This window comes from Aulonocara sp. 'chitande type north' Nkhata Bay, linkage group LG3, assembly GCF_057382095.1.
Source record: "Aulonocara sp. 'chitande type north' Nkhata Bay isolate Kocher_YH1m ecotype deep benthic linkage group LG3, A_spYH_male_GT1.1, whole genome shotgun sequence".
In the NCBI taxonomy this organism is placed as follows: Eukaryota; Metazoa; Chordata; class Actinopteri; order Cichliformes; family Cichlidae; genus Aulonocara; species Aulonocara sp. 'chitande type north' Nkhata Bay.
In genome coordinates, this window is record NC_141346.1 from 42,939,345 (window position 1) to 42,952,640 (window position 13,296).

General features: G+C 38.6%; 1 protein-coding gene across 1 annotated transcript; it reads left to right on the plus strand.

Annotated features, from left to right (window-relative positions):
- Positions 1 to 917: 917 nt before the first annotated feature.
- Positions 918 to 5,285, plus strand: LOC147335768 (placenta-specific gene 8 protein-like). The gene is made up of 4 exons (XM_086281872.1): positions 918 to 1,285; positions 3,472 to 3,582; positions 3,798 to 3,943; positions 4,858 to 5,285. Exons 2-4 carry the CDS (start codon positions 3,474 to 3,476, stop codon positions 4,996 to 4,998), a joined length of 396 nt encoding a protein of 131 aa, XP_086137998.1. The 5' UTR covers positions 918 to 1,285; positions 3,472 to 3,473; the 3' UTR covers positions 4,999 to 5,285.
- The last annotated feature ends 8,011 nt before the right edge of the window (positions 5,286 to 13,296 follow it).

A 13,296-nucleotide genomic window follows, 5' to 3' on the forward strand; every position in this document is an offset into this window, starting at 1 on the left:
CATACATGCTTACACCCTTACAGGTGTTTTAAAGGTGACAAAACACAGTCAAAGGAAATCAATCAGACCCAGTACTCACTTGTTTAGTGTTACATACATTTTATCATTGCTCCATTAACTCTACACATCCGATTCTTCTACACCTTCGTGATTTCTTTCAAGGCTATGAAACTTCTAAGAGCTCGTAACAACAGTGCCTCTTCACATTTTACCCATACATAACACCAGGGCCACGACTCTAAAAAAATACAAATAAAAACTAGTGTTAGGTGGGCAGCTTAACTGAGACAGACCAGAGGTTAGAGTGAGAGAAAACCAGGTGACGTATTTGAGCTACCCAAATAAGTCCTATTGTGCTCAAAAGAGGACACCCTGGCCTTTCCAGTGATATCTCATGTGTTTGGCCCTTTTTAGCTCACATAAGCAGGACTTTACAAAAAAAGCTAAACCAAAAGATCCTTGTTTCTTCGGTTCTCAGGGGGATATATTTGAGTATTGTTATGTGGCTGCTGGTGTGGTGATAGTTTTTAACTTTTGTTTTTTTACAGCCTAACAGACTCAAGTCAAAGTTTATTTATATAGCACATTTAAAAGACTTGGTGTACATCAAAGTGCTTCACAATAAAACAACAATGCTATCTACCGTATCGAGAGTTAGATCTAATAAAACTCAAGTAGTGACATTGTACGTCAACGGTTTTTAAAAACATTGTTAGATTCTACACATCAGCTCAATCTGTGGTTGTTCTCCACACTTCAAGTCACACCTGAAACCACAAAATGTTCCAGGAAGCATACAGACAGAGTGCAAAACAACAATGGGCGTTAACAATCAGTCATGTCAACTGCATTGTTCTGTAGAGGCTTTGTTTAATCTGTGCAATTTGTTTTTCTTCTAAAACAGCTTTGCATTCAGACACATGCAGCTCCTGTGTTTACACCACACAGAGTACAACTCAAATACTCTACATCAATCAAGGTTTAATTACAGAGCAAATAATATAATGATGAGAATAAAATACTTTAACATTAAATTTGGCACTGACCATAACTTGTACTTTTAACGCTTTCTGTGTTGGAAGTTCACTTCTGTCTTCCTTTTTATGCAGCCGTGCATGTACACAGATTTGAAAGTACGTGGAACTGTGTTTCTCCTTGCAGAGGATTTTAAGTTTCATTTTCAGGAAAACTTCAGCCCACCCACCACCACACCTCTCACAGTTTGTAGTTACATTTTCCTCTCGCTCTTACTCTCATCTTCAAAGCCTACAGAACCAGAGAAAAGGTAATAAAATCTTTTTATACTAATGAACATCTTAAAACAGTGAGGTCTTTGTGAACACATGATACTGGTTGGTACATAGTTTTATCATCAGTAAGCTGCAGTGAGTTAGTTAAAGGAAAACTGTACTTTCTTCAAAAAAACCATGATCTGGATGTGTGATAATTATCATTGCTGTCAGCACAGCGAGGACAAAGGAAGTTACAGTTTAGCCTTTTAAAATCATTTTAGCCACTATTCTGTCAAACAACTAATCTGTATTAGCGCAGAGTTTGGTAAATGTTAGTTGTTGGATTTTGTGTAACATGTAATGCACTACAACTAAAAAAACACCCTTTACATGATAGCATCTTAGGCACAGTACCCAACGAAATATTGGCTACTGACGTCGCTTTGTCTGCGCTATAAATGAATTCAGATAGCAGCTTGCAACGTGAGAAATAAACTGCATGCCAAATTTAGGATTTGTTAGAAACACATAGCTTCTCCTGTCCCTGTTTAGTATGCTTGATTGAACCTGAAGTTAGCTAAACTCTCATAACTGTAAATAATGGGCCTAAAATGCATTTGGTATGGCTTTTATGTAGCATTTTTCAAGTCTTGTGCTCAGCATTCAACATGTTTTAAATCACATCTTTATTTAGCTCATATTCACACCTACAGATGTACCATTTTCAGTATACAGCCAATTTATAATCATCATTTAACCTAATATGCATGTCTTTAGAGAAAAGCTAAGGGGGTACAGGAAGACCATGTGGTGTTCGTTATGGTGAAACCACATTTTGAAATCATTACATGGATGAATATACTTGAATTTTTAGGTAGTTCCTTTTTGTTTAATTACACTATTCAAGAAACAGTGTAACAGCTATCTGTTGTAGGAAGATAAGAGGGCGTGGAAATATTTTATTAAAACCCTTAAAGTTGAAAAAAATATTTTATTATTAAAGCTAGATTATTTGAAACAACTAAAGAGTGTTAATAGAAGTTTTTGTTTTTTTTATGTGTGATAGTGTAATTAGACTTTATGCCTATGTATTCACTCATTGACATAGGTTTAATTAATTTCTTGCTGTTCACAAGTCTGGGAAGGTTTATCATGACAGACAAAACGAAAGTGGCAGTGTTTAGTTATCATGCACCGCTTCATGGTTAGCAAAAATGAAACTTGGCATAAATTTTCCTTTTGTCTTACCAACTGTCAAAAACAGGGGTGAATGGTGATGATTTGTGTTGGCAGTCAAAGGACCTGGGTACGTTACATTCATTGAGTCGACCATAAATTTGGTACTCGGACTGAAGACATCAAATATATGAAGCAAATTATATGAAATTATGTACCAAAGAAAAAAATGGATAAATAACTCTAAATATGTCTTATATTGTTTCTGTTACATCACAAAAATGTTACCATTTCTAACGTTCAACAAGTCAAAGCTGGAAAATGTTTTTTGATATGAGGAAATGAAGGCATGTTGTGTGTGTTTGTTCATAGGTTTTGCCCTGTTTTGATAGCTGTGGTCACACCAAAGATAAAGTTTATTTCTTCATTTCTCTCTGCATGGTTTTAGCAGCATCAAAGTATCAAAGTGTGCTTGATTAGAGCAAAATGTATCCAAAATGCGGCCTTTGTATAAATAGACACCTACAGACTTCAAAGAAAAGAAAGGTGGGCTAAAATTCATGCACAACAATATGAGAGACTGATAAAGTATACAGAAAACAATGATGGGATGACTTTAGTTTTTGACACAATGCTTCTGCAATTTGTATTTATCACTACACAAGGACAAATAATAATGTGTAAAGTGTCTTTGGTTTTCTGATGTAGTGCGTCTTGAACGCTCTGCATTATTTTGGATGCTCTCAAAAGATTTTGTGTGACTTTGAACTGTTTGAAACTGTGAATTTATAAAAGTTATAGATTTGAAATGTGCTGTGAATGCAGTTTGTAAGCTCGGTTTTAGCAAATTCATGAGTTTTAAAGGGTGTACTCATAAATTTACTGCCAATAGTCAGTGTAGGGATTTTCATGAAACAGGAAACTGTAATTTGTAAAAATATCCACACTGTGGACAGTAATGTTGCTATCTTTTTCATATTCTAGCATTTGATTTCTCCGTACAGAGGAGCAACAAAAACTATAACCCTTCAATGCATCTCTATTTCTACCTTCTTTCCTCCAGAAATGGCTGAATACCAGCAGCCCACCCAGATAGTGACAGTCTCCAGCACTAATCAACACCCTGGGACTTGGAGCACTGGCCTCTGTGATTGCTTCAGTGATATGGGCACTTGTAAGTTAATCTAGCAAACTCTACAAACAGCAGTGATTTTTGCATCAACAGTCTCCTCAGACTTTTATTCAGAGGTTCTTGAGTATCTGACCATCTGAAGTTAGGACTGAGGTCAGCATATGAAACACAGGATGCACAAGCTAGTTGTTGAAGGAGAACTTATTCAACAGTAAAATAAACTTGTGTCTCTGCATATTTTTTTCTCTTCTGTCGAGGTTGCTGTGCCCTTTGGTGTTTCCCCTGCATGCAGTGTGATACAGCCAATAAGCACGGGTGGTGTTGCTGCCTCCCACTCTGTGATGGATGCTTCGTGGTATCCTGCACGCTTCGCCAGTCAATCAGAGACCGCCACGGCATCGCTGTAAGGCTGGGGGCGAGGGAGGGTCAAGGTTATTGTTGTTAGCTAAAAGCTAAACCGAGGAGTGAAAAACTATTTTATTTAAATTCAATTTCGTTTTAAAAGATAAGCTTTTCCTACAAAAATCAACATAAAAAGAAACATACTGACACTGTAAACGTCTGCCAAGCCAGCTCACTCTGGACAATAATTACTTTTAATGAACAGTGCTGTATCTTGGACAGTTTTATATATTAATTTATATATATATATATATTAATTTATATATATATATATATGTCTACATATGTACTTTAAGAATATGTAGACAGTAAAAATAACACACTTGAAAGAGAAACATAGATGTGCAATGTAGAAATGAGATCAGAAGGAAAAAGGTCACATGTGACATGATATTTGGATGTAAATTATTTTGGATATTCTGAGTCCCCTTATAGCAATATTAGTTCCTAAATGTTGCCAATAAGTAATAAGTAGAATTTTATGAAATTTTGACCTTATTTGACCTTGCAGAAAGGTCAGAGGTCCAAAGTAGTCATATTTACAGTGCCCATGTATCATTCCCTATATGCCTTCATGTTTTCAATTGGAACAATGGCAATAAGAAATATTAAATATCAAATTTGGAAACACAGAAAATTTACATAAATTGTCTGCATGTGCTTTGTGCGTGCAGACTCTTGTGAAAAATCAATAGCTTAATGGCAAAAATTGGCAAATTATATTATAATTAAGATTTAAATCATCTGCATACTTTACCAATTATACTGACAGTTTTCATGAATTGTGGGATGGCGTTTTCTCCTCTCCTTTCATCAACTAAATCAGACAAGCATGGGGACTCCATGTTTCCTAATTGTGTTGAGTTGTGGGTTGTGTTATGTCTTATTCTTCTCTTCTTTTTCTCCATCCTGCAGGGTTCGTGCTGTGATGACTGCTGTAAAATACTTTGGTGTTACACGTGTGTCTGGTGCCAGATGCATCGTGAGGTGAAGATCAGGGCCAACATGCAGCCGGCCACCTCAACGGTGGTCACCACTCAAGTTGTCAGAGCGTAGGATGTAACCATTTTGGCTGTTGGTTGAGTGAAGATGGCCAACAGTATTTCAAAGTTCATTTCAAGTATTTCAAAGTGCTGATGCTTGTGTAGTTCAATACAATATGTAGAGTCTGTGTTAAAACCAGATGCTTTAAGTTTTGGTAGCGTGTTGGATATATAATACAACTGAGAACGTTTGTTTACTCTGGCTAGTAAAATCTGTATAATTTCACATGGTCACTGTTATTGTAATTTTTCCCAAGTTAAATTTAACGTTTGCTGAAATAAAAAGTTATTCATATTCACCCATTATATGTTGCTTGTTGTACATTTTTGCTCAGCTGTGGAGACACGTTTCTTCAAACCCTGAATATGTCATTTGCAGCTGGGTTTGGCTGGCCAGCTAGTGTCCTCCAGGGGGTCTGCTTAAACTCCTAAAATGATCAAGTGAAAGACTGATTAATCTCCTAAGATGAAGGTTATAACACAAAATCTGTCTCTTGCTCTCCCTCTCTCTCTGTCTTTCACTCACACAGACACACACACCACCACCATCAACTTTGCTAGATTGAAAAGCATTGACCAGGCAGCTGTGATTGAGCAGCAATGTCCATCCAACTCTTTTCACGTTTTTTGTGGTCGTGATAATTTTGTGAGGCCAGGACTGGACTGGGACAAAAAAATCAGCCCGGGCATTTTAAGGAAAAGCCATAAAGCCTTTGAATGAAAACAAATGCTGTTGTGACGGTGATGTACTCTATCTTGATGGTATGGATCAATCTAATAAGCCTACACCATCCTCCCAATTCTGGTATTTTAAACAGTACTTACCGGAAATATCAAACAACCTAATCAATAATTACATATACCTAACTAGCAGGGTTGCCAACTCCCAGCCAAAAAATAGGGAACTACCCCCCACCCTCCGCCTCATGATGCTTAATCGACGTAATCAACTTTAATTTATTGCCAGGGTAAAACAAATGCACAGAAACCAATTATTTTTCTACAGTAATTAAATACATTCAACCTCTTTCTTCAACAGAATTGCAGCTTGCACACATGGTACCTTCTATAAGTACTATAGCTTATTAGAGCATATATTAGATTTAATATTTACTATATACAATAATGAATTTCTATACATTTTACATCAGATGACCACTTTGGTTGTAAGATTCAGATAATTGTTTATTAAAAGCTAGACATTTTAAATGAGAATAAGAAAAAAAAACAGTATTTCTTATTATTGAAGTAGCAGCAGGAGAGGGAGGGGGAGAGAATGAGAGAAGAAGAGGCAGCTGTGCAGGTTAAAGATGCAGAATAACTCCAGCTTTGTGGGTTTTTTTTCATTCTAGCTGAAGTTCAGGACAAGTCGCGTTCATCGAAAGGCTCGGATGAGCTTGCCAAAGTTCTACAAGTTGTGCCTCCATCGCTTGTGTCCAGATCACACGCTTCACTGACGTGCTGCTCCACCTTTTCACTTTCATTTCTGTGATTACGGATGCGCAGTGGGAGATGTTGCGTTGATAACCTCACGAGGGGCGATAGGATTTCAAACAGGTTTGATTTTCTTGCGACCATACTATTGCTGATCAGAAGCTGGTCGTGAGGTGTTAATCGCTTCTCGTTACCCCATGTATACTACACGATGGACGACACAATTAAGGCGAGACTCGGGCCGATCCCCACCAAAACGGTCGCACGACTGAGAAATCGTCTCAAAAAAGGCCAAAGATCGCACAGTGTATGCCCAGCTTTAGTTGTTATGGTCCCTGCATCTTTGACCCAGAGTTTTGAGATTTTTGAGCTTATGGCTTTTGGTCTTGGTAAGGCATTATGTTCTAGCTCTACTTTGGTTTTTTGGTGTTTAAGCTTTTGAGCTCTTCAAGCAATGACGTTAGCTCTCTTCTGTGTTTTTACTGCTCCAGTCTCATCTCTGTGTTTTTCTTTAGTATCTCTTGTGCTCAGGTTACGTCTACATGTTTGCTTACCTTTCCTTGTATCAAGTCTCAATGTTTGAGTTTATCCCAGTTGTATATAAGTGGCGGCTTTACTCGTGCACGTATGTGCACATGTGAGCATGCACAACCCGCACCCCAATTCATGGGTGATTTAATTAGGCTTCATTTTTGGTTCTCTCTGATTTCATTCAATCTGAATCAAAACTTGTTACCAGCATGCATTTCTAATTCCTTGTTATTTAAATTGGATAGTTTGTTGATCTAAATGTTTAGAGACAATAGTGTGGTCTTGAGCTCAATGTAATCTTTAAATCACTGTTGTTTAATTAACAGGTAATGTATTATTTAATTTTGTTTTATCATGTGTGACAACTATTTTGGTCTTCAGTGTGAATTTATACAAATTGGAATTATTTCAGATGGAGGATCCCTTATTTAATATTGCTTTATCCTGACAGTATGAAGAGCAGAGCCTTTATGAGTATTACTATTTTTAACTTGGACAATGTTGCTGTTGTGGAATGGAACACCTACTTCTTTTTTAGACTGATTTAAATGATAAATATAACTGAAGGCGCTTTGTTAAATTATTTTTTTAACTTGGTAGAACATAGTGTGAATCTTTCTTAAATTGGCCTTTTGATTTGCACAGTGTTTTTTTTTTCTCAAGTAAATTTCCTTTCTGTTAGTTTATTTTCACCACTCTGGTTAATAACCTCTTTCCTGTTTCGTGTTCTATACGCTGGCGGTTTGACCATCAACCGACCCTGCTTTCCTGTTTTGCGGTTTCCCTGTGTGCATTATTGTAGGGTCTACTTTACAATATGAAGCGCCTTGAGGCGACAGTTCCTGTGATTTGGTGCTGTATGAATACAATTGAATTGAATTAAATTGAGGCTTCATTGGTCAGTCTTGTTCTGTGTTTTTCCACACCCCTTTATTACACCCATTTAGTTAGTCATATTCACAGAATTCACAGATCAGACATTCTACACAGCCGACTCAGTCTAGAGCTCAGATCTCTGCTGCCTTTTTTCCAACATGGCCTTCAATAAGTAGAGATCTCTTTGTTTGTTTAGGTTCCCTATTATTCAAAAGTTTTTTGATTGTAGGTCCAGTTGTGTTTTCAGAGAACATTTCCCCAGCAACTTCACACAGTAAGTGTTTTAGGAGTTTACAATAATCTGCGTGCTCTAGATTATCTACACCAGTCTCTCTAAAATCATCACACTGACAATTCTCTGGGATTAAAAGCTGCTATATCTCTAGCTCTAATCCCAACCACTCCCACCACCCCTCTGCACAGAGTTGTCAGTTGCATCACAATGATTGCTAGATGGTTTTAGAAGCTAATAAATGTCAAAATGTCCAGGAGAAGGTGGTAGAACAAGAGCAGAAGAATTACAATTAACAGCAGCACCATCCTTATTTAAATGACTGTCCAGATCCTTACCATTAGCTATAACACCACCAGCAACACAAACATCAGAGTTACACTGGCCTGCAGGGAGAGGCATGCTGAAATATACAGTATATACAGTACAGTATACAGTACATACAGTGGTCATCTAATCTTACTATCATTTCTACGACTTTTTGCTTAAAGGCATTAATGCCAAAATGTCAGCCATTCTGTCAGCTACTCTCTGAAGGATTATTAGCAGGTTGACCAGACTGATCACTTTTGGGCGAATAATTATGGTCTCAATTTCTTCTGCATTCCTCGGAAATACGTCATACAAAGGTCAATGTGCATATACAGGTACATGTGCATGAGTAAAGTCAGTACCCCTCTCTCTTACTCCCCCTCCCCCCCTACTTTTAAATGCTGGCCTCATACTCGTTTCCTTTCACTCACGATATGAGATGCTTGTGGTCTCTGAAGAGCCATCTGGTTTTAGCTGTGCATCACTTTGCAGAATGTGTTTCCGTAAATGAGATTTGCTTAGATTGTTTCCAAAATATCAACTGAAATCTGTAAGTTGCACCCAACTGTTTTGTCACCACCTTAGTTCTTTCTCTCAGTCAGGAAATTGAATACATAAAGTTTTTACTGGAATACTTAGAGCTACGTTAAGTTCATTTTTGAGTTTATTAAGTAGAAAACAATAATGATTTAGTTGAGTGTATACATTTATTAGTATGTAATTACATCTTCCAACAAACTCCTGTATTTTCAAACTGAATCCATTAAAAATGCAGAGATAAGAGCGTGGACCTGCCACGTTGCCCCTCCGTGTTGAATACAGTGACTGAAATGGCCCTTGCCATTCTCGCTAATCACGTTGTTGAACTGAGAAGATAGATGACAGAAGAGGAGTAAAAGAGGCCCATGACCAGTGTCTACTGTGAACAGCCATCTGTCAACAGAGGGGGTGGCTGCAACACCAACTCTTAGCCACCTACATACAATGCAGTATTGAGATCCCTTCCCAGGCGCCTCACATCTTGCTTCAGGTGACCTCAGTGGGACACATGATAGTTTGAGGCAAGGTCTTACAGTGGTTTCACGCAAAACCTCAGGTGGTAATGGCCCACGCTGTTGCTCACATCTTAGCTCTTGTGATGGTGTGCATGATCAATAGTGGGTTAACAACTCTCTTAAGCGACACCACCACTAGGGTTAAAGGTGGGTGGGACCTTTTGGTTTTAGAACTGAAGAAGCTTTTCACACGAGAGATAAAACATCCTCACAAAACGTAAAGAAGTCCAGTCACTTCCATTCCAAGATCCTTAGAATAGCTGCAAGAGTAGCTGAATCTAGTAGACAGGTGGGATTCATTGAGTGAATCTAACCAGCGCCATCATCTTAAATGTAAACCATTGTTTACAAGTCTTGATCTGTAATCTAAATTTAGCCTGCCGTGCATAATGCATCACTGTAAACTGCCTGCTATTTTCATGCAATCAGTGCATACTTGTATACTTCAGCTGGTTTTTCAGTTTCCTTTCCTTTCATTTTCTGTTTGTCAGTACCCCAAAGTGTTCTGGCTCCATACTACCATAGCTAGGATTATGCACTTGAATTGGAAGGGGTAAGAAAAAGGAACTCAGAATACAATCTGCAGTCTACTGACATCTAGCTGTGAGATTTGTGTGTGGGCAGATCTATAAAACATTTGATGTGATGGAGAAACACAAAATTGAACTTGTCAGTTTGTAACAAAATGTATTTAAAATATGAACCAACATAAATTTATTTATGCAGAGTAATAATCTAGTGAAGATGTGTGTGAATTGTGTAACACAATACCACAATCTCAACAAGAGCTCTTAAAAACAGTGTCAGTCTGATATGACTGCAGAAACAAAAAGCTGTAGAGAATATCTGAGAGAGTCTGTGATGGGATATATAAGATAGGACAAAAAAATAAATAAATAAATAAACAAAACAGGCTGTCCTAACATCTTCTTCCCTGTAGAGAGCAGTGTTGGAATGTACAAAAGAGTTAGGCCGCTTCTGCTTGTCGTTTGAACACAAACTGTCCATTTCAGTCCCTTTTTACTGGACATTTGTTTTTGGTCTATGTCTTTTGACTTATTTGAGCTAACCCAATGAGTCCTATTGTGCTCAAAAGAGGACATCCTGGCCTTTTGTTGCTATTATGTTGCTGATGGTGTGGTGATAGTTTTTTTAGATAAAACTTTTCAGCGTTTTGTTACAGCCTTAGCGGGCGTTGATAGACTCAAGTAGTGAGAGTGTGTGTGAGTTGATTTTTAAAGACATTGTTAGACTCTCCACATCAACTCTTAGACTGATGTCAGTCTGCGACTGTTCTGCACACTTCAATTTTCTAAATAAATCGACTGAGCAGCATTGCCTCGATGTCCTCTGTTGTTAGATTTTGTACATTTGGGATGCTTTATGGTTGCTATAACAAGCCCACCCACACTGAAGTGGTGCTCAGTTGTAATGGAAAACATTCAGATTTTAGGCGGGAAATGGGTCTATTGCGCCAGAAAAAGTACTCCTTTTAAAAGCACTGCTACTTTTATCCAGACCTGTATAAAGTTATATTATTGCCAGATGCCAGATCAGGAAGCTGCATTACAGTTAGTGCAAGCTCGCTGCTTTGCTTATGCAAAATTCTTGGGCAATCATCCAGGTCTTACACCTCTGAAAACAGAGGGAAAGAATCACGAGAGTGATTTTGAGTTGCGAAAGCCCCCTAGTGGAGAATGGAGGCACTCCCAATCGATAAGGAAAAGGCTTACAAACCGATTAGTGATTAACACATCGCAGTCCTAATGAATAACTTAACAACCATTAGTACAACATGAAAAATAATAACTTTTATAACAATTTTCTTACCTTACATTTTTTTTTATATTTATGTTAACTAATATGAAATAGTATTAAATGTATACCCTTTTAATTTTCAGTTGTGAACCCTTTTCTACTGTCAACTCCTGTAGTATGAAATCAACTTAGAAATAACAGCTGCATGGAGTCTTTTGGTACTGCCCAGAGTGTATAACGGTAGTCTTATCACAGAGACATGTAGGGAGAGAGGAGTGGCGATAGGTTGGGCGAGCAAGAGAGAGCGAGAGCGGGAGGAGACAAGTGGAGGGACCAGTGATGGGAGGGACAGAGAGAGAGGGGGGGGACAGAGAGAGGGGGGCGGGGACAGAGATCAAAGCTGTAAAATGTCACTGTTTTCTGTTCTGGCTTTGAGTAGAGCAAGAAGAAGACACAGGAAGTCATCGCAGGGGATCATAAGAAGTTACGACTCTTCCCTGTGAAGAACTAAGTAAAGTGTAGCATTCTGTGGCTGTGAAAGCGCACGGTGGAGCGCGTTGTACTGCTTTGGCAGATTGCGCATTAAATACCACGACGCACAACGGTGGAAAAAGGAAATACCATTCATTGGAGTGACAACTTCATGTCGAACCCAAATTTGAGGTGGTCGAGTCGGGTAGGTGAAAGCAGCGGGGGCTCTCGCTCTCAACCAATGAGAAGGTTAACGTCACTTCTCGGCATGAGTCGTAGAGCTGTATGGAGATGTGGAAACATTTTCTATTCAGTCATGCGCAGTATAGCGCTTCATTCTCTGAGAATTCAGCTGGGCTCGATCATTATCAGCCTACAGAGAAATGGAGAAACAGGAAATATCATCTTTGAGCTGCATGGTGTGTGATGGCGGGCGCCTTTCGCTACGCACACCACCTCTGGCGGGCAAGCTCTGTGTTCAAGGTAGTGATGCACTCTATGCTTTCTATGCCTGTTTGTGCTGTTCCTTTGCAAAGGTTTCAAATGTCTTTCAATAAATCTCAGAAAATCTGTTTGGTTTTGATGGTCAAATTATTTTTTCACTACACCTCACTCAAGTCTGCTTTTGAATCCAGATTTTTGTTACAGCTTTAACGGGCCTTGACAGACTTTAAGTACTGACAGTGTGTATGAATAGTTCTTAAGAACAGCTTTGCATTATCCTTCTTAGAATACATTCAGGCACATGCAGCTCCTGTGATCAAGTACAAGTCAAATATTCTACAGAGGCTCTATTCTCCATAGTGACAGGATAAAGCAACATTAAATAACGGATCCTCCATCTGAACTAATTTCAGTATGTATAAATCTACACTTTAGACCAAAATATTTGTCACACACGATAAAACATAATTAAATAACACAGTGCCTGTTAACTAAAAATTCACGTTTTAAAAGATTTTATTGAGCTTAATACACTATTGACTCCAAACATTTAGATCCACAAAATATCTATTCTAAATAACAAGGAATTAGAAATACACACTGGTAACAGGCTAGGATTCAGATTGAATGGAATCAAATTAAACATACCCAGGGATTGGGTTGGGGGGGGCAAAGGTCATTCAAAGGTCTGAAAGTTGTGCGCAACACATGCACATACATGCATAAGCAAAGCCACCACTTATATACTAGTAGCACTGACTCAAACATTCAGACTTGACACAAAGACAGAAAGGTGAGGAAACACGGAGACTTAACCTGAACACAAAAGATACTACGGACTCACACAGAGATGAGACTGTGACAGAAAAAACACAGAAGAGAGCTAACGTCATTATCTGAAGAGCTCAAAAGCACCAACACCAAAAACCAAAGTAGAGCTGGAACATAATCTATGTCTACTGTGCACAGCCATCTGTCAACATGGGGGGGGGGGGGGGGTGCAACACTAACTCTCGGCCACCTACATACAAGGCAGTCTTGAGATCCCTTCCCAGATACCTCACATCTGGTGACCTCAGTAGGTCACATGATCGTCTGAGGCAAGGTCTTCAGTGGTTTCACTTGAAACCTCTGGTGTTGTAATGGCCCATGCTGTTCTTCACACATTGGCTCAGGTGATGAGGTACATGAACAATAG